Source organism: Ambystoma mexicanum, chromosome 9 (genome assembly GCF_040938575.1).
Source record: "Ambystoma mexicanum isolate Mex_15411 chromosome 9, UKY_AmexF1_1, whole genome shotgun sequence".
Classification (NCBI taxonomy): Eukaryota; Metazoa; Chordata; class Amphibia; order Caudata; family Ambystomatidae; genus Ambystoma; species Ambystoma mexicanum.
The window spans coordinates 1,048,179,478-1,048,201,079 of record NC_090931.1 but is presented as its reverse complement, the minus strand read 5'-3'; the positions used below and the strand labels follow the sequence as shown (position 1 = coordinate 1,048,201,079).

The 21,602-nt window shown below is 44.8% G+C and overlaps 1 protein-coding gene across 4 annotated transcripts in view; it reads right to left on the bottom strand.

The window, feature by feature from the left end:
- DPP4 (dipeptidyl peptidase 4) overlaps positions 1-21,602 on the bottom strand; it is a 992,858-nt gene that overhangs the window by 189,990 nt on the left and 781,266 nt on the right. For all 4 annotated transcript variants that reach the window (XM_069616324.1, XM_069616327.1, XM_069616325.1 and 1 more), the window contains one exon: positions 19,748-19,795. In XM_069616324.1, the coding sequence (XP_069472425.1) occupies positions 19,748-19,795 (48 nt within the window). The remainder of the gene's footprint in view (positions 1-19,747; positions 19,796-21,602) is intronic.

Sequence of the window (21,602 nt, the reverse complement as noted above, 5' to 3'; positions counted from 1 at the left end):
GATGTGGTATGTTTTATGGTTGGAACTGAATTAGTCTGAGACAGTACCTACTCTAGGATTCCAGAGGATTCCTCCAGTTGTTGCAGAGTGTGCCTGGGATGGCAACATTTCAACTGGTTTATGTGGACCCACTTGTCCTCCCCCTCTGCCGAACCGCCTTTGGGGATGTGGATTTTGTAGGCCACAGGTGAGATCTTGTCGATGATCTCAAAGGGTCCTTTCCATGTAGGCAAAAATTTGCGCTGCTTGGCCTGGTTCCTTTGGAAGTTGTATAGATAGACCCGGTCCCCCACCTGATATTCCTTCCTGGAAGTTTTCAGGTCATAGTGGGTCTTCATGCTATCAGCTGATCTTTCTAGATTCCGCTGAGCATAAGCAAAAGCATGTTGGAGGTGTTTCCTTAAATTCTCTACATACTCATGAGTAGTGGAGGCATTTATCAGTGTCTGCTCTTGGGTCCTATAGAGCAAATGCTGAGGAAGCACCATCTTGCGCCCAGTCATCAACTCAAATGGTGACATTTTGGTTGCAGATGAAGGGGTAGATCTGATGGCCATTAGGACCAGAGGTAATCGGATATCCCAACTTGGCCCAGAATCTGCCACAAACTTCTTTAATATGCTCACAATTGTCCGGTTATATCTCTCTACTGCCCCAGAAGAAGCTGGTCTATAAGCAATATGCAGCTTTCTCTTGACCCCCAGTATCTCCCACATCTTTGTCATTACTTCACTGGTGAAGTGGCTACCTCTGTCTGACTCAATCCTTTGAGGTAGACCAAAACGGGAAAAGATGTGGTTAATCATCAAGGCAGCTGCAGTTTCTGCCTTGCAATTTGGGGCTGGGAGACATTCCACCCACTTGGTAAACAAGCATGTCACAGTCAACATGTACTTATTCCCCCTAGCCGAGCGAATCACAGGGCCTACAAAGTCGATTTGTAAATCTGACCATGGCAGTGTCATCCCCCTCTTTTGGAGAGGCGCACGGTGTGTGAGGGATGATGGCTGAAATTGTGCACACACAAGACACCCCTTCAAGTATTGGTCGAGGTCCTGCCCCATGTGTGGCCAGTATGCAACCTCTCTTAAGATTTCCAATGTTGTGTGAAACCCCCTGTGACCGGCAGTGGCCGCATCATGGGCGTGACTTAACATCAGGCTTCGGAATGAGGTAGGAACCACCCACTGATCGTGGCCAGCTTTGGATTTCCTTACCAGCAAACCGTCTTGGATCCGGAACATTTTTGGACATTTCATCAACACTCTTAGGTCCTCTTTCCCAATGTAATCGGTATCCGTCAGGGGAAAGTTCTCAGGGTCCTCAAGGTGTTGGTAAAATTTACCAATTATTGGATCCCCCTTCTGAGCGGTAATCAAATCAGCATCAGGGGTCTCCTTGCTCCATTGTGCAATTGAAAGGTCGTTGTGAGCATTTGTCTGGGACCTAGTGATAGCAGTGACCTGGATTTTCCCCAACAGGGACTCAATCTCAATCAGATCCCCTTGGATGGCCCCAGTTTTGGCCAGCTGATCAGCTAAGTCATTTCCAGTTTTGTCTGGTCCCTCTACTTTGGAATGACCCTTGATCTTTTTCCAATAGATGGTCATCTCATTCGAGGTGACCCGATCATCAATGTTTTGGATCAACTTCCCATGTTTCAAGGGTTTGTTGTTAGCACATAACATGCCTCTGGTTTTCCAATTAACCAGGTGCTCCACGAACCCGTTCCGTACATAATCCGAATCTGTGATTATGACCAGTTCGTGGAGTTGATGCTGGACAGCAGTGAGGATGGCCTGATGCACAGCCATCAATTCTACCACCTGACTACTTCGGGGACCAATTTTGTATCCAGCGGAGGGTTCTGGGGACTCATTCACCCATGCATTCCCTACGCCGGCCACCAGTTCTTTCTCCCCGTTGTTGTCCACATGGTAAGAGCATCCATCCACATACACAGTGGGCATTCCCTCACACTTGTCTTCTTCAAAGACTTTGTGGGGGGAATTAAGGTATGCCTCCATGTTGTCCTTTATTTTTAGACTTTCGTCCTCGAGACAGTTTTCTCTGGCACAATCATGCAAGTCAGCCAGACCTTGCGCGAGTGGACTCTTCTTGTTTTGGCCATATCTGACCTCCACAGGAAAGCCTTGCATTGACAGAATCCAGGAAGTAATTCGGGAATTACTCACATTTCCGGCCCGGATTCTGTCACTTTGGAGATATTGCAGAGGCTGGTGTGGAGTCTCCACTATGATGTGTTCCCCCTGGATAAACGGGCGGTAATTCTTCAATGCCCACACCGTTGCCAGGAGTGCCTTCTCACAATCGTTGAATTTTTCCTCCACAGAGGATAAAGTTTTGCTCGCATAGGAGATTACTTTATTGACCTTGTCATGCTTTTGGTATAATACGGCCGTCAAGCATGTATTAGAGAACCCTGTCTCCAAGAAAAACTCCTTGTTTCTGACAGGGTAAGCTAGGCAAGGCGCTTGTGAGAGGCTTCTCTTGAGTTGTCTTACTGCCTCGGATTGTTCTGGACCCCATTCCCACTTGACCCCCCCCTTTAGGAGATGAATCAGGGGTCTGGTGATCTCTGCGTAGCCCTCAATGAACTTTCTGCTGTAATTAGTCAGTCCAAGGAGGCTCCTTAGTTCCCGCAGAGTTGTGGGGTCTTTCAGTTTCTGAAGTGCTTCCACTTTCTTTTCCTGGGGACAGAGACCCTGAGGAGTAATCTCATGCCCCAAGAAATTAACACGGGTTCTACACCACTGTGCTTAATGAAAGGAAAGTTTTGCTCCGGCGGCCCTCAACTGTGTCAGAACATAACGGATCTCCGCTATGTGTTCCTCCACAGATGAACTTTTGATGAGGACATCATCTACATAAGCCAGGTTACCCCTCGCACCCAGGTCGGGCATGGCCTTATGTAGGAAAATGTTGAATTCATTGCCGGAGTTGAGGTATCCGAAGGTAGTCCGGGTCCATGTGTACTGCTGGCCCCCAAAGGTAAAAGCCAGTTTGTATTGGTCCTCCCTACTGACAGGCACGGTCCAGTACCCATTGGTCAGGTCTATTGCAGTGAATACCTGTGACCCCTGGATCTGGGCCAGCCCTTGGTCAATGTAGGGCAGAGGCCATCGGGAAGTATGGACCCGTTTGTTGAGCTCCCTGAGGTCGGCGCAGAGTCTCCACTGGCCGCTTGGCTTCAATATTCCCAGCACTGGATTATTGAAGGTGCTGTGGACTGGACAGATTATTCCCCGGGACTCAAGGTTCTTGATTATTTCAGTGAGGGACTCCATTGATGCGAGAGGCAAGCGATATTGCTTCACAAACACAGGAGTCATGCCAGGGTCCGTGGGGATTGTTGTGGTGTGGATGTCAGTGCGACCACAGTCATATGAGTCTACCGCAAAGAGATCTTGGAAATCCAAGAAAACTTGTTTCAACTTTTTCTTTTGTTCCAGAGTCACACAGGCATCAGCTAGGTTGACTCTCTCTTCCACCATCTGCCTGAAGCCTGGAAAGACTTCTGGTTTGGCTATCTCCGCGGCCTCCTCCAGCTGGGTGGAGAAGTCCCTGGTCAGAGTGCTGATTTGGACCGGAGGCTTCAGGTGGGCAAGGCAGCCTTCATGAACCTGGAAAATCACCTCATCCCTCCTGAATTCACAAGTCACATCTTCCTTACCATAAGGGCAGGAAGTGTACACCAGGAAGTTCCCCCCATGCCGGGTAAAAATCCTGTCTGGTGTTGTATTGTCCTCACTGTCACTGTCAAAACAGTCCTTGGGGATTGGTCCTAACAGTTCATTTCTAAGATCAATGGAGAAATGTCGGTCATCAACCGCCATTCCAATAATGGTGCCTGCGGCTAGAGTAATACTCTTTAAGTCGCTGTTATCCACCTCTATTGGAATGGTGTCATGTTCTATGTTGACTAATGGTGTTGGGTTTACCCCCAACCCTTGCTGTTGGAGAGAAGCATTTAGATGTATGTAAGCATCAGGGTTTTTCAACTCTTGTCCCCTTTTAACTTTCACTTCCAGGGAGAATTGTCGGGTCCTTTCTGGGATGGTGACTTCCTCTTTAGTCTGAATTTCAACTGCATAAGGTAGCAATTGAGCTGACCTAAATGCTTTTTCTGGATCATCAAAGCCCATGGGATTATCCGCTAATCGGGACCAAGCTTTGAAGTTTATTAGGTCCAAACTAATGGCAAAGCGATTGAAAATGTCACTGCCTAAGTAAAAGGCGGCAGGGACGTCTCGCACGACCCAACAATTGTGGACTATGCTCTTGTTGCCAATGGAGATTTTGAGCATACACCTGCTTGGCAGGAGATGTTTGGAATTAGGCGCTTCCAGGTCCATTTCCCATTTGTCTATCAGTTTGAAGGTGGGAATGGCTGGATCTTTTGGGAGTTGGCGAAACATGGCTTTGCTGATGAAGCTCTTACCGTTGTTCACACACACTCGACCGAGAACAGAGTCCTTCCCATCATTTAACTGAACAGGGATGAACAACTGCTCTCCAATTTGCTGAATATCAGCCAGGCTCTGAGCTGATTTCACATCTTTCTGGACTATAGGAGTGGGAGTTTCAGATTGTGGATTGGTATAGAATTTCAGAGTGTTTCCTTCCAGCGTGGAGTACCACTTTAGACTGGAAGGAAGGTTGATTTTCAGAAATAGAGAGGACCCTCCACCACCAGTCTCTTGTCCTACTGCTATTACTGTCACGTCTGGAATTTGGCTATTCTGGAAGTGAAATTCTACTTGGTCAGATGTTTGTTCAACCATGTGGCAGGTGCCGTTTAAACTAACATGGTTGACACTCTGTTTTAATTTTATTGGTCGGCTAGTCTGGGTCCAGAGGACCTTGTTTACGCAATCTATTAGGGGTGACAACCTTCTCAGGAGGTCATTCCCTAGTAAACAAGGGGTGCCCTCTGGGGTCACAACTATGACCGGGTGTTTCAACTTATGTCGCCCAATTTTAATGTCCAAGTCTGCAGTCCCCTCAACGGGAATTTCCTTCCCGTCAAAGTTCTGTAGTTGTCCCGGAAGAGAGGTGAGAGGAACTTGGTAATTCTCTCCCCTTCCTGCATTCAGTTAATCAAAGGCCCTTCTGGACAGAAGGGTAGCTTGAGATCCAGTGTCCACCAGTGCCGAGATTGTACCCTGCCCCTGTACTTGTACCGGGGCATAATATCTTCCCTCCTTCTCCTCAAGGGGGCACAGATAATGCACATTTTTGGACAACTGGTGGGCTAACTTTCTGGTTTTGGACATCGCTAGCGAAGAGATTTGGGCAGAATTCTGTGGAGAGTCTTGGGAATCTGAAAGAAAAAGTTGGCAACTGGAGATCAGAGCCATTGTGGGTTCCCCTGGCTCCGGTTCTGGGCCGCCCCCCCCTTTTTGGAGGCAGTCACCAGGATGGGTTTGAACCAGGGGATTTTCTTGCGGTTGGTTCTGGGATGAGATGGTGGGCGGCGGTAGCTCAGTCTCCACATCTCCCCAGTCTATATTTGCATCCCTAGGGACCCATTTTTCCTTGGGAGGAGTTCCCCCCTCTCTGAAGGAGAAGATCCTTTTCCCAGGATCCTCTGAGGATCCCTCTCCCTCAAATTGGAAGATCTGTACCTCCTCCTCAAACTGAGTCTGTTTGGGTCTTTTGTTTCTCCTACCCCCCCTCTGCTCCTTAGGAGGCAGACTTTCAGGGGCAAGAGATTTTGTTTGCGGTTCCTGGGTTTCCAGGGGCTGTTTACAAGTGAGGAAGGAAGCTTCCTCCAAGGCTTTACACCCCCCTTCCCTTTGTGCCTCCTCCCTGGGAACCGGTGAGTTATCGGGGTGCTGCCCCCGTCATTGTTCTGGAGCACCAGGTCCAGAGTTGGGTGCGTTCTGCGCCGGCATGCCGATCTGAGGGTTCTGCTGAGCCCTCAGTATGTGACCCAGATCCCGCGCCATGTTTTGAACCTGGCGCTCTAACTGGGAAACCCGCTCAGGCTGATACGGGGCCCTGTTTTCTCCCCTGGGCTGATCCCGGGAAGGGTAGCTATCCCTTCTTTGGTAGTACCCCTGGTTGGGAAGATTTGGGTACCCCTCCACCCTTGGCCTCCCCTCTCCCGGATTCAGTGGTCTGGGCTCAGGGAATTGGGGAAAGAAGGATGGATGGTTTTGGGGCTGAAAGTCGGGTGGATATCTGGGGAAAAAGTTCTGCCCAGGGTTTGGTAAATTTCTGCCCTCCTGAGGGAAGTTTGGAGGGAAGTTCCCTGGGTTAGTTGCTTGGCTGGATCACCCCCCTTGGGCTGGAGGAGTCCACACATAACCCAGGATGGGTCGATTTCCCTTGTAACGGGGACTTACATAATCAGGAGAGCGAGGGACCCCATTTGTGGGGCTGCCTCCTTGGCTCCCTGTCTGTGACTGACCCGAGGACCTTCTGGGCCTAGCATTATTAGGTGCAGGTAGGTTTTTAGGCCCCCCCATCTCCAAATCCAAAACGGGGGTGACCTTTACCTCTGCCACCTTGGCAGCAGCAGGGGTGCTGTTGGCTTTGGGGTTTTTCTGGGCATTACTTTTGCTATCTACCGGTTTCTGCACCTCATAGATCCGGGTAGCCTGTTCAATGACCCAGTCTAAAGATCTTTTCTCGTGAAAATCCCTCACGAGCTGGGTCATGATATATTTGGGCAAGGCATGGAAAAACGTATTAATAAACTCTCTACTATCTGTGCGCACCCTTCTGGTGGTTTGCGCGAAAGCACGTTTCAGTTCTTGCACAAATTCTTGTGGGGCCTGATCCTCCCCACATTGCAAATTGTAGGCTGCCTTGCGAGCCTCTTGATGATTTCTGTGAACAGAAAAATGTTTCAAGATGGCCGCCTTATAGGTGGACCATCTTGAATGATTTTGGTCCTCCAGCCCCGCAAAGAAACTGGAGTATTCCGGGGAGAAGGTCCACTTTACATATTGAATACAGCTTTGGCTGTCCTTCAAATGGAAAGTCTCCATCATTTGTTCAAACAACTCTAAGTGCTCCCAAACAGAATACTTAGCGTTCTTATGGTAAGGCGTGATGACGCTCCTGATCGCCTTAATCTGCTTTAAGGGGTCCTTAAGCAAGGCCCTTTTTGCCTTATTGGCCTTTTTGGTTCGGGTAACCCTTGTCCATTCATCCTCGGACTCAGAGGCACTGCTCCCAGAGGTTCCCGTCTGTTCTTCCAGGTTTTCCCGGATTCTGCGAGCCTGGGAATGGCTGGCAGAATGTGGGGACCTGGTCTCCTGTGTCCTGCGCAGTTCAGAGGAGTCTTCAGATTCCTCCTTGCTGCCAGGATTTGCTGGGTACCCCCCCCACTGACCTAACTGGGCAGAGGTTTTCAGGATGCCCTTAAGGGGCCTATTCTCCCGGGGTTCCCCACTGAACTGTACTGTACTTGGGTGCCCATACCCGGATGCCCACCCCTCCATTCCTGAGTGGTACTGGCCTATGAGCCCCATACTCTTAGCTGGATAGTAATCTGCCATCCCTGCGGCCCTGTGCTCATGTGCGCCAGGGGACATGGGGGTGGCAGAGTCCAGGGACTGAGAGGTATGAGGGCCTCTGGTACTAGGGCTCCTGAGGTTATGCTCCGGAGTTTCCATTTCCCAGCGAACCTCATCTCTATCCGCCCCTGCTCCCTGTTGCAATGCAAGAGCCTGCATTTGTGCTTTCAGTTCCTCTGTTAAGGCCTTACTCGACTCTATCAGTCTCTCCTGCATCGCTACCTGTTGCTGGAGCCTCTCATTGTGCTGGCAGAGAGCCTCATTTTCCCTCTGTGCTTCCTGGTTGGTCCTGGAGAACTGGGCCAGTCTTTGCTGCAGGAGGTTTATCTCCTGAGCTGTGTCCCTATTGGCCTGCCCCTTTCTTGCCAGAGCCTCTTCCACCCTCCTGGTGTGCTCTGACAAGTTCTGGTTTTCTTTTTGGAGGTCACCCAGCCCCTGGAGGGCCAGGTGATTTTCTTCCATTTTCCTTTTTAAATGGCAGACTTCCTGGCCTATGGCGTCTCTTTCCTGACTAAGAGCCTGCATTTGTGCCGCCAGGTCGTCCATCTGCCTTTGGAAGGCACCAGCTTTCTGGCGCTCCTGGTCAAACTCTGTCTGGGTATCCAGGTCTTTCAAAATCAGTTTATTGCTCTCTGCCTTCTCTCTATCTAGGTGGCTTTGCAGGGTGACTACCTGCTCAGCACATGCCCTATTGAAGTCTAGCTGTTGCTCCAGCTTTTTCTGGCTTTGCAGTAGGGAGTCCAAACCTTCTTGGTGTTCCTTCTGCAAGGCCAGAAATCTGGTATCCTGTTCTGACTTTTCCTTTTGCAGCACATCCATATCCTCCTTCATTTTAGTGATGTACATTCTGCTGTCATTTTCTGACTCCTGGCTCCTCTGCAGCTTCTGCTCAGAAGAGACCAGGTCAGATTGGACCTTCTCTAACACCATCTGTTGCCTATTTGCCAGATTTTGGCTTTCAGCACATCTATCCTGCATGTCTCCCATATATAGGTACAGGTATGCTGCTATCCTGGCAATCTTATTGTGTTCCTCTTTGGCTTTAGGAGCCATATATAGTTCACTCAGGGCCACATGTAATGGACCCTGATCTCTCCATAAGTCTGACCCTGTTTCAGTGACCTGTCGCGTGATGGCCTGCAACCAGGCATCCTGGCCCTGCTCAGCCCATTCACCTCTCACAAATAATTTATGTAAGAAGTGCTCTCTGGCTATTTTCATATCTACCAAGGTCGTCATTCTAGAGATTGGTCTCTGTCCTGACTTACAGAAGTTAGTATTTTATTTTTGCAGAACAGAACTTTTCTTGGAGTGTCCCTTTTGAGGAATGCTTCACAGCGTAATGCAGCGTGGTGATCCGACCGGATGTATGTATCCCGTCAGTTAGCACACTGTATTAAGCTGCACAAGTGGTAAATCTAACCCAACGTCTCGGCTCGAGCCCCCAATTTGTAAGAGGATTCAATTCAACACTACAGCTAAGTCAACGCCTAGTCTATAATACTGAATGAAAACCCTTATTGATATATCTTTAGGTCCAGTTCATGCGTTCTGGATGACTACCCCTATATAACACCCCTCTCTTGGAATCCCCCTGACCCCACTGAGCCAAGAAGTAGTTCTGTTTTGCAAGTTTAAAAGGTTTATTTGATAAATTAAAATATATACATATATCACACTTTATAATAAATTAATAATTGACTAGCACACTTAATCTGATATGATAAAGATTAACAACGGAGAATCTGGCACTAACACGCTTCTCTATAATCAATAAGGAGTTGACATGAAATGGATAAGGTAGCACACTGGTAAATAGGTACAGAAGTATAATGTGGTAGAGAATGCTTTATAAGGTTCAAGGAAATGCAAGGTTGAATGAATGAAATGCAGTATAGAAAACAACTTGATATGATTTCAGCAAAACAATGTAATCACTTTTCTCTGGCAATCCCCTTCCCCCCTTGATGCAAGGCAAGGAAATGGAAGGAAACACACAGTTCTCAGAGATGCAATCAAATGTGATTCAGTTCACCCCAGCAAGCTTACACTACAGAAAACAGATAGGAGTTTTGAAAACACAGGCCCAAATGCTTTTATATGTGCTAGCAATGGATGAGAAATATGTTGGAAATGCTTTTAATTCCCTTTCAGAGGTTCAGGGTGAGTGGTATCTACTCTCTATGAATTCAGGATCACCTTAACAATGCTTTAGTAGTAACTAGCAGGTAAACGAAGTTTTTGGCAAGGAAAAGCAAAACTGCTGTCTTTTTACACGTGAAGAAATTTGCAAATCGCGGCAAAATTCGCGGATGCGCCGAGCGCTATTACAGAGGAACCACAAAGACTATCTCTATCATTTTGGGGTCCTAGGAAAGCCTAGGATCTCAGCTTCCAAATGAAAGTTACTGCAAGTCTCTAGCCCAAACGGTTACAGAGTTATGACCGATTTAATAGAGGTCGTTTTTGGTTTTGCAAATTTTAAACGCAGCACTTTTTCAGTTTTAAAATGATGGCAGGATAACACAATTTCTAAGCTGCAGTTCTACTTAGGTTAAATAGATTGAATTAGATGAATTTAAACTAAGAGATTGGTTCTACACAGTTCTGCTGGGTACTCACACTATATTCTTGAATTAAATGGGCCTCGTCACGGACCTGGTCAGGGTTTTAGACTGGGCTCTGGTCTCTCTTTGGGCACAGCACTGCTTTCTCTCTGGGTACAGCACTGCTTTCTCTCTCTGGTCTGGTCTCTAGTTTGGCTTTCTGGAGGTTGATGAATTTGAAGTCTGGATCTCTGGATGTTGTATGGTCCGGCAGAGTGCGTTGCAGCAAATGGAATTGAAGGTCCCTACCTAAGTTTCAGTGGTCCATTTATATGTTCTGCAAGTGGGTGTGTGTGTTTGGTCATAACTAAACTCGCCCCTCTCACTTGTCATTGGTCAAATTTCCATTCCCCACTTGATTGGGGAATGAACTGTGAGTCAGAGGGATGTCATTTTATGGCTTGCAGATAGGACACTCCTCTGTCAGATTGCACACATTCTATATTTGATAATAAAAGACATATTTCACAGTTACACAGTTGCTTGAAATTACATATACATGGTGTGGCTGAATTTAGCCATGTCTCTGTCCAAATCTGCTGTTTCTAAGAGCTTGCATTCAGAAATGGCACATAATTGACTTTTTAACTGATTTTTCAATTTCTGACATTGACCCAACTTTACATACATGTGCGCAGGGAGTATGGACATTAACTGATGAAGTTTCAGATTTTTAACATGCATACATTTAGAGTAATATCCACTTTTCCGCTAAAACCCCCCTGAACATACCACCGGTTCTAAAAACCTCTTAAACTGTGGGCAGAAAAATCACAAGAATTATGGTATCATTTATAAAATTTTCACATGTCCGCTCTATGAATGATCCATCTTTTTAAAGTTATGTTCTGGCTCCAAAGGGGTGTGGTTTCCTCTCAGCACAAGGTAGAAATACTGGTTTATCCAGTTCTGCCAAGCCAGCTTGCTCTCACAGGCAGTGCCCCTCCCAGCTTCTGCCAAGAGGAAGCTACATTTTACGACTGCTGTAATAAAACCTTTGCCTGAGTCAGGCCAGGCTTTGTTCAGAGATCCTGTAGAGCACAGGTAATTCAATTATCAGATAGATGGCATATCCTTAGTGTTGCCAGCAAAAGGCAGATAGCCTGGGAACACAGCTGTGACTCAAGTTTCACTCCTGATGGGGGTAGCTGTCAAGCAAAATCAAGTTCCTTAAGCCAGACTTTCAGCTAACTGTCATGTTTTTTTTTTTGTTGCTTTTTAAATTAACTTGCAATTTTACACATGCAGCTAGAATGCTGATTCTAAGTGCAAAACTATGACATTTCAACAGTTACAAAGGCATGTGACACCAAACATAGGTCACTCATTTAATCTAAACATTTTCGATTTTAGTGTCTTTAAATCCAGTGCAACTTAAACTGCTGCAATCCACAGCTCAGCCAGTCTTGTTATAAACCTTCAAGTCACTTCAGAATATCACTTTACATTGTATCCACCTCTCAGTAAGTCTTTCTTTAGCCTGCTTTGGGTTCATTCAGTTTTACACAAAAAAGTAAAATCTGGTGTGGTTTTAAAATGCCGGCTTTTGGATAGTGGTGAGTACTGGTACTGCACCCATTTTTGAGATTTAAGAAATGAATTCCTCACAATTCTAGGTTGCATTTGGCAATCAGCATTGCCATTCCCAATGGTTTCAGACTACTGTGCGGGTAGTCCAATGGTGGTTTTAAAGCGCTTTGAAGCTAACCGGCGCTACTGTTTTTCCTTTGGCAACCCATTTCCCTCATGGCAACCCGGCCTTTCATTCTCGCACTGGTGGGTGGCAAGTGAGGCAACCATTTTGGTGTGCGCACAAACTGCGCAGCTTTCCTGGATTTCGGCGCACATGTGGGTTTTCCGCCATCTTGACTTTTCTAAGCCCACAGCACCAAATGTTTTAGCATGATAGCTTAAACGTGGGTCAGGACACCCAACAAGCATGTGTTTTTTCATAGAAATGCATGAAGTTGTTAGCCAGAATGGGGGCATAACTTGTTCCCATGGCTATTCCCTTCATTTGGTGATAATACAAGTGTGAGATATCTGGGTTAAACTAGCACATTTAAAAAAAATATGTGGGTTAGGCAAATCCTCACCCACCCATGACCTTGCAGCAATAGTAATCAAATCACACAGGGATCTTTAAGTGCAGCGCAAGTGGAGTCAACATCTTGTGCCCAACTGATTCTACACATTATTAACTTGTTTGGGTCTCCCCCTACTTTTCTGCCCATTTCCTACCTCTAAGCCTGTGAAAGCTAGGCTATGAAGAGTAACCTCAACCCACCTAACAAGAGTGTTTTTGCTCAGACACCCAAAATGAATTCTCCTCCCTAAGACTTCCTTTTTAGTTTGTGACACCTAATAGCCCAAACTATTGCATTTGAGTACAGATTTGCAATGATAGAGAGGAAGGGAATGTAATGAGGGATACAAAGGAATGACATATGCTGAATGACAGTTTATAGGTGTGGTTTGGTTATGAGCCCACCCACTCCCTGCCCATGGCCATACTAATCCCTAAGACTATTCCCACTCATTCCTGCCTCTCCCTGCCCAAAACTCCTCCTCTCAGGAACTGTTTGAGGTTGCTTACTTTATTTTATATCAGTACCAGGCTTTGGAGCATGCCAAAGACATAAAAGATGCACTAAAAACTACCTAGGGCACTTGATGTATGGAAGAGTGGCTAAAGGCTGTCTTACAATAAACTCATCTTCAATACAGTATGCTATCTAACCAAGTTGCTAAAGTGATGTGGAACAAATCTTTTCATGAAATAATGTATTCATATTTGATCTTCTTTAGTCATACAGTTTGCAGTTTGTCCAGGTGGAACTAAATACAAACATATATATGAATTTAATAAAAAGGTTAGCTGGAAATCAGAACAATCCTAAAATTGGAAGGATAATGTAAATCAACAAGACAGTGACATATGCAAGACAATATTTTTGTGAAAAAGCATGGTGGCAGATACTGTTGTGAAGACTGATTGTGCCTCTACATAATGACCCCCGCCCCAAATAAATAAGAACAGTTGATGAATATTTTTCATCCAAAAAATGGCAGTAAAAAATGAAGACAATGAATGAACATAGAATCGATCCTGGAGAGCGGCCAAGTGCCGGACTCCCTGATCGTGAGGGTCGGAGGTATGTACATCTCTAACCTCCCACTTTCTTCTTCTTCCTTTGCTCTGCCCCCTCTCTTTTCTATAGCTCTTGAGTATCCAACTTGATGCATGGGAAAGTAATCTAGTCCCGTTATCTACTTGGAATTCAGGGTCTTTGGGCCTCATTACAAGGTGGGCGGTAAGGGTTTATGGGCACCGGTAAGGAGACCGGTGCCGGTAAAGCCTTACCGTCCTATTCCAAGGTCCCTTAGGGGGTCCCGCTATGGGCGCTTGGTTTTAGCACGGAGCCGCTAAGGGACCAGGGAGCTATTAGCGGGCCCGTTATTAGCTCCATCCCCATTCCTATTGAGCCTTATGGGGGCTCGAATGGGAATGGGGAATGGTTCTTGGAATGGGGATTTACTGGGTCCTCCAAGGTTGGAATCACCCGGTAAATCCCTATTTCAACAGTCCGGACCCGGAATGCGGTAAGGGGGTAGCCATGGTGCTAATAGCACCATGGCTACTGCCTACCTCGTAATGAGGCCCTTTGTCTTATTTATTTTAAATAAAGGGCTACAATTCCCAGAAAAACAATCATTGGCAAAGCCTATGACTTTGAGATTTGCAGTCGTGGTATAGGCATTTGCTAGGCACTGCCATAATGGAACATACACGTCATAAGATGACAACATCTGAATAATGGTGTCAATCCCATGGCATGTGATGCAGGGCTGTCTGTGCTTGGTGAGGCACTATTTCTATGTTTTACACTGTCACCAACAGGAGATGCAAGCGTGTGCATACATTTTAAGTTTTTGCCAGGCACTGCTATTAGATGCCCAGTTACTTGTTACCATTGTTCACCTGCTACCAACAATATGTAGCTAATACCACAATGGCTGTGCCTACCAAGTACCTTTCCCATGTCTACACAAAAGCCCAAACTTTTGGCCTTGCCAATGCTTGTTTAAAAGTGGCAGATGAGAAGAAAATGTGCTTCTCTTGAACTTGCTCCACAGTTCATTATCCAGCTAATTGCAAACTAGATGACAGAATTATGCCGTGGGGTCCTTGGACATGTGCTGACTCCTCTGTTTGGGCAGTTAGTGCCACTATTGCAATTCATTAGCTGTGCAGAGAAAATGCCCCATTTGGTTTTCATGACACGCCTATGTTGAAGCTTTTATTTCCTGATTTGAATGTTTTCTGAATGATAATAAAATGCATGCCAATCCAAACATAGGTACCAAACCTTATTACTATCAAATAGTAACAGGCTTGGAAAAAGACACATGAAACCAGCTTAATAACATGCATAAAAGTGCTGTAGATGGTTAACATCTCTTTAGCACTCCATGGAATGTTAAATATCCCAGGAGGTAAAGGGAGGAAACAGAACTGGATTAGCATTACTACCTTCTGCATCCGCTCCAGTTTTATGGCAGCATGCGCTTATCGTGATGGTGTATATGCAGAGGATTAAAATGGAATATGCCAACCTTCCCCGTCTTCTTAAAGCTGGTGCAATCCACTATTCCATGTTAAATACCTCCCTCTTGGCATATATGGTGGGAGGCATTGCATCCTTTTTTGCACTACAAAGTGCAAATAAAGAAAAAGGCCTAGGTCCACTTGGATTTGTGTTCATTTATTTCACTTCATAGTGCAAACAACAATAATTGCATGCGGGTGACTGCAGATGCGTGCACATGTAGGTGTTATCCTCTGTGCAATTATTACCTAATTAATAATGATCCAATGTCACCATAGATGCAAGTCTGCATGACGCTCTAGAGGTTGGTCGAAGGTTTCTTCTGGTTTGACATTATCACAATAAAATGCTATGAAGCGAGGAACTTCATACCACCCTTATGTGGTGACCTAGAATTAAGTTCACTAGATAATGACTCAACATTGTGTTTGCTGTAGATTGCAAACAGCCTGTGGCACACCAGAGGTTCTGGATCAGTTTGGGATCTTTTGGGTCTTATTCATGCTGACCTTGTTATGTACCTACTATATATATTTAGTTAGGTTATAGGTGTAATTGTTTTATGATTAGAATTGCATATTTGTGAATGTTATATTCTTTTTTTTGTGGGTAGTTGGGGAGTTATTTTTTTATTTACACGCACATTTTTGCTATGTACACTTGTCCACACTTGATGAGATTACAAGCATCAATAGTTTAATTTTGTTGAGGGAGTTTTGTCTGGTGTACACATTACTCATCAATCTACTTTTTGAGATTTTTGAGTTTTTTCCTTTTTTCAATATTAGATATTTGTTTCAGGTCATTATTTGTAACTGAACTGCTGTACCAATATAATTTATGATATGTTATATTGATTTTGATTGCAAACGTTCTACTTATGGATTTTAGATTAATAACATTATAAGTTTGGAGAATATTAATGAATGGAGGAGAATTGAATTCTTTCTTATCCTATTGGTGGATGGTCCAATTTCTTTATGTTCCCTATGTAGATGCATTTTACCCTGGTCTATTTTGTTGTTATGTTTGATTATCCATTTGACCAGGTGTGACCGTGGTTTCATATACCTGGTGCCCCTGGGTTCCTTTGTTTTATCAGAAGCATATGTTAACACAAAAGGAAACCCCTTATTCCTCCGACAGTGTTTTATAAAAATATTGGTATTATGGACTAATTTATTTCCAACATATGAGCACAGCGGGAGATCTCTACTGCATACTTATAAGGCCTGTGATTATAAAGCAAAGAAAGGAGAAACAGCATAATGAAGCAGGTATATCTTCAAGTAAGAGCTAGAGAATAGCCGGTGAATTTCTAGTTCATTAAAAGGTCCTTACCAAGCAGTTCGAGGTGGACTGCCCCTTATGGGGTGGGACTAAGCCTGCTTTGGGTAAGGGCTTTCTCCTTTCTCCTTTCTATAATGGCTTGTCAGGCTGGAGAAGGATGGTCTGGAGGGTTTCCCAGATCAATTGCCAGAGGTTGAGATCAATTCTCAACCTCCCGTCCATTACATCTGTTGTGTTTTCCAAGTCACCCTGAGTGGGACAGGTACGCCCAGTGTTAGGGAGAATTTTCATTTTTTAGTACTTAATTCCTCCCACCTTAGAGACCCCCCAGCTCTTTTGGTGGACTTTAGGACTTTTTACTTTTAACCCTGGAGTGATGGAGACCTTTTGCTCACTCTATCATGTGTTTTGACCTGATTTGAATTATGCGTTGCCTCTGTTTTTGGAGTCTGACAAACTCCATAGGCATCTACTTTTTGTATGGTGACACATAGCACCTTCAGTGCAGTGTCAGATTTCTCATAAGGTTGAAATACCATTTCTTGTGTGAACTACTGTTCCCAAGAATAGTAAAGTGAAATTGACTTTACTTACCTTTTCTCTTTGTAGGTCCAGCACTCCCCATCTTATGTGGAGTGCTGGGGGTTACCTAGTAGCTCTTTATCCTACATTCTCATGTGACATTTTATATGTTACCCTCACTACTTTAAATCGCTGGTGGCAGTGGTTTAATTTTCCTACCATTGTGCTTTTCTAGCACAGGCTGAACCCTCAGCTGAACTACAGCACCCATGGGTGACCATTTTGTAAAAATGGCCGAGTCTTCTTTTTTCGGCATTTTCTTTTTGTGAGGTCTTTCTTGGGTTTTACTCTCTGCATCGAGGCCGAGTTGAGCCCTTTGTTCATTTAGCCATTAGCGTCCTTCAGCCCTCAAGCCAGCCTCTGGCTCCAGTGTGCCTGGAAAGGCAGGGTGTGAGGAAGAGTCCCAAAAACTCCCCTGACCTTTGTCTCTAGGAATGTCTGAATGCAACCAGTCCTGAATGGCTGGCTGGCTGTCCTTTCTCTGTGATTGACAGCCTAGGCTGTGCATGAATGGGAGGAACCTGCTTAAACGGCAAGGGTTTTGGGACTAGAGGCAGAGTCGACCACTGGGAGAAACACTCGACAAAGAAACCATGAACAAAGCTTGCTGCATCCTCCTGGACCTTTGAATAGCCTGGTGAGGCCCTGTTGCTGTGATGTGCTGTGCTGAAACTCCTTTTTCTAATTGACAAGAGAAGCTTCGGAAGGGACAACTCCTTCCCTTGGGTTAGTGGGAACAACTAACCCTGAGACAAACTCCACTGGACCATCTTCCCTGATTGGCTGCAAGAACTGAATGCCAGGGGTTGAGAAATCCTTAGTCGAGTGCAATATCTGAAATCTGGCCAGAAGCTCCAGGAGTCTAAGAACTCTCCAGAAGCAGAACGACCAAAACCCAAGTCCCCTCACCAGAGTGCAGGACCCAACGAGTGAAGGAAGACCAACCGGTAACCGAGATCCACAATGGTGCGTTTTACCAAGCGCTAAAACCACAAAGTGCCGCTGATCCGAAAAGAGCCTGCAGCTGCCAACGACATACAAATTGCAGCTGCAGGAGCCCTCCAGACATCCTCCCTCTTGATCCCATGACTGAGACTCAGGAACCCAGTGTCTGCATCGCTGTGACAGGACAGAATCCAGCTGGACCGCTCTTCTTCAAACTAGAGGTACTGTTGAGGCTTGGGATACTTACCTCATTGTCTCCTTACCTGTGCTCTTCTCAGTTGAGACTTGCATTGGATTACTTTTTGGAGTTGATTCCAACTCTGCTTTTCGCAGGCTTAACAGCTTGTGACCATACAAGTGATTTTTCACCAACTCTTTAACTTTGTGCAATACTTTTTATCTAAGAAGTGCCTCAGCTCCATAGGCTGTGCTCCAATTGGCTGTCCTGGCTCCCTGTAGACTCTTCTAGTCCATTGACTTTGATATTTCTGTCCCTCAGAGGTGGTAACTTGTTTTAGACTGTTATTGCTGGGAAAGGATTGTCTAGATTTCATTGGAAGATATAGTTGTCCTCACATATACGACAACCTTTTTAACGTTTTTCCTTCCTTAAACCTTTCCTTTCTACAATCTCAGAATCTGCAAAGTATAACTCGTGATATATAAATGCTATTACTGTTCTTGTGAATGAAGTGACCTCTGGGTGTAAGGAGTGTGTAATAGGCATATCCAAAGAGTATCCACTAACCTGTTTGATTCTGAAACATATATTGAAGTATATTTGCAGTTTTACATATCTTGTCCTTTTCAAAGAACGCTTATTTTAAAAAAAGGATGTTAAATAAATAAATCACTATTTATAACCGAAACCTTGAGTGTAAGTGTTACTTGGCTACTTGTATTTGCGAATTTCATTGCTACAACTGTACAACTCACATGTACCACTCTTGGGATAGGCCTGGCAGCTCAGTCACACTACCAACTTGTGTAGTACAGACCTATACCAAAAGGTGGGTTACCTAATAGGGAAGCAGATACGTGTTGTGTAGTCTCACACAGTGTGACTGCACCAATTCTTACCTAACACCCAGATGTGGGCGTCAAGCCTGCTGGGCCTAGAGACCCAAGCTACAACTCACTGATGTCAGCAAATTAGGCTGTAACATGTCTGTGCTTGCTTGTGATCTCATGCAGATGGGCTGTGATCAAGATGTTTGTGTTGGATATCTCCTTTTGGTATGGGACCAAGCCTGATTTGCTTTGCTTATGGACTTTACCCTTTATGTAATAGCTTGGCAGACTGATGCCCAGAGCAATTGCCAGATGTGGGGATTAATTGTAAACCTTCCAAACATTACCTCTTTGTGTTGTCAGTTGCGATTTTTGACATCCTCATTTAGTACTTTGACTATGCCCCATTGTAGTTCCCTAATAAACTAATTTGAATTTAAGTTTTCTGTGTTCGTCTGGTCATTGATGTCCATCAACTATAGGGAAATGGACAGTACACAAGATCTTTATTTAATCATAAAAAGTGCTGCAGTAAGATTATTTTAGAAGTAAACAATATTCTTCCATAATGGAATAGCACGTTGGAATACACATGGGAACATGAAAGTCAGTTAAGTAGCACAAGCTCCCTTTGGGGTCATTTTGTAAAATAAAAGTATCAGATATCATATTATATTGTATTTGTATAGTGCCTTCTGCCATATGGCAGATCCATTGCTCCATAGAAGAGTTATAGCGACAACCGCTCAGGTTATTAACCCAAATAGATTGAATCATCAATCATCATTTTGGATCCCTCTCTCACTCTTCTTTTCCCAGTTTTATATGATTCCTAAAGTCAATTCCCCTACATCCTATTATGCTATTTTCTCAAATGACCTTTAGGAAAATCTGACATTCCCTATTTTAAAACTTGTCCAGTGGACAACTTCTCCCGTCTTGTGAAACTTCTGTGGCCGACTGTAAAGACCACTGGTGATCCTATGGTTCAAAGCTTTCTGTAAAATATGTACTTTGTGTGTGTCTGATTGGATACATGAATGGTAGAGCATTGTTACATTACATTTCACAAGTGAATATCTTCCACCCATGGCCAAACTAATCCCCAGTTCTAGCTGTCGCTAGTGAAAAGGAAGAGGAAGTATACACATACCTTTATTATCACTGCTGCTGTGAAGGGTATATATAGGCACGCCCGGACCTGTAGAGCAAATGCAAAATAATATGGATTTATTTTTCAATTCCAATGTGTACTACTGGCAGGTTTGAGCATCAAAAGAACATGCTGGGTGAACCACTTTGATGCATGTTATAGAATAGAGTGGTTGGCACTAGTTTGCACAGGCACTACCAACAATGTTATGAATGTGCACTTTATTACAGAAACAATCATTAAGCAGTTTGCTGTACATGCCCAACAGGAACTGTGATAGGTCCACTCTACTTCTTATGCGTTCCCATAGATACACTGGTGGTAGATGTTCAAGTCCTCTCTCATGGCCACATTGCCCCTGCTTGTATTAAGGTTATTGAAGCTGGTACAGGCAACATGTCCCCCTGCAATACAATACATCCCCTTTAAGAATGTGCAGAGATAGGGCCTGATTCACAGAACGTTTTCCTATGGTATTGTGCCATTATAAAACGCTTCCATGAATCAGGCCCTAAGTGTGTGATCAACATGAATATACTTGCCTTTGCTTGTTTTCCCTTTCATAATCCCGACGTCCACATTGTGTACAAATCCGAGAGCAAGTTCTTTATGCACTCTCACCCAATTATTCATGATATTGCCTGTTAAGTGTTTTTGCTTCCTTCGTTAAAATGGCTGGCATGTATCAAATTACTTATTGGCATTTCTCTTTATACATGTATATATTGGAAGAAGAGTCTCATTTGATATAACGTAGTACATTTGTGTTATATTCCCCTCCAGCAAAAGAGTACTTTTCATTTTCTGTAGAGGATGAACGCATACATGTAAGGCACAAGAATACCAGAAAAGTACCATCCACTTGTAGGTTTGCCAAACTAATGCTGTATATTTGCAAACACAGTGCTTTGACTCAATGATGTGACTGCTTGCAGAATAGAAGACTTATTATTGTCGAGCAATTAGCGGCCTAGATGGTGCAGGGGAGAGCAATGTGCATAGGGTAACACGCAAGAGCGTGCCATGGTTATCCGTGGCGGCAGCTGGCCCTAGAAGTGCGAAAAAGACAAAAGGATTAGGGAGAGGTACCCCGTAAAAGAGGGACTGGGTGAGAGTTAAGGCAGAGTGAACTTGCATATGTCGCCATTTTACCAGCAGACTTCTACAATATTGCTCTTTGAAAGGTGGCAAATGGACATAGATCCTGGTGAGAAATGACACTCTGGTGAAAGAAAACAAAGACTACCACCCCTTCCTCCTCACTCTGCTGTCTCCTCCAAGCCTTCTCCATTATTCTTATCATGTTCCACTGTAGTGGTCTTGTCTGGGCTTATTTTGCCGACCACTCCTGTGTGCATGGGTTTGAAAATGTGGAAGGGATAAGCAAAGATCATAGGCTTTGAAGAGGTTGTAATTTGCTCATTGTGAGAGCACTATTGCGAAGTAGACATGGGTCAATTAAGTCAGGATGAGTGTAATCAGTGTTTTAGTTAACTTTATTAAAGGCTCAAAAACAGCAGTGGCAAAAGATATATTGACTTAATAGTAAAGAAACATAAGAACAAGTCAGAATGGTTTCTCTGAGTAAGTCTTCCCTCCCTAGTCCCCGCTCCCTCTCACTGGGGTGGCACGAATCTGGACTATTTGTACCTTCTCCCCAGAGGGGAGCCACCCCCTTTGAGGCTACTGATGTCAGCCCGCTAAGGAAGACCCTCCCTAGGAGTCTGGGAATGTGGGACATCACTGGGAGTGACTCTCCTCTTGTTTTGTATTATCGAATAGTGGCATTTCAGCAATCTCTTTGGATTCAGGTAATGCTGGATCACGTCCGGACCCCACAGTCAAAGAGGGACAC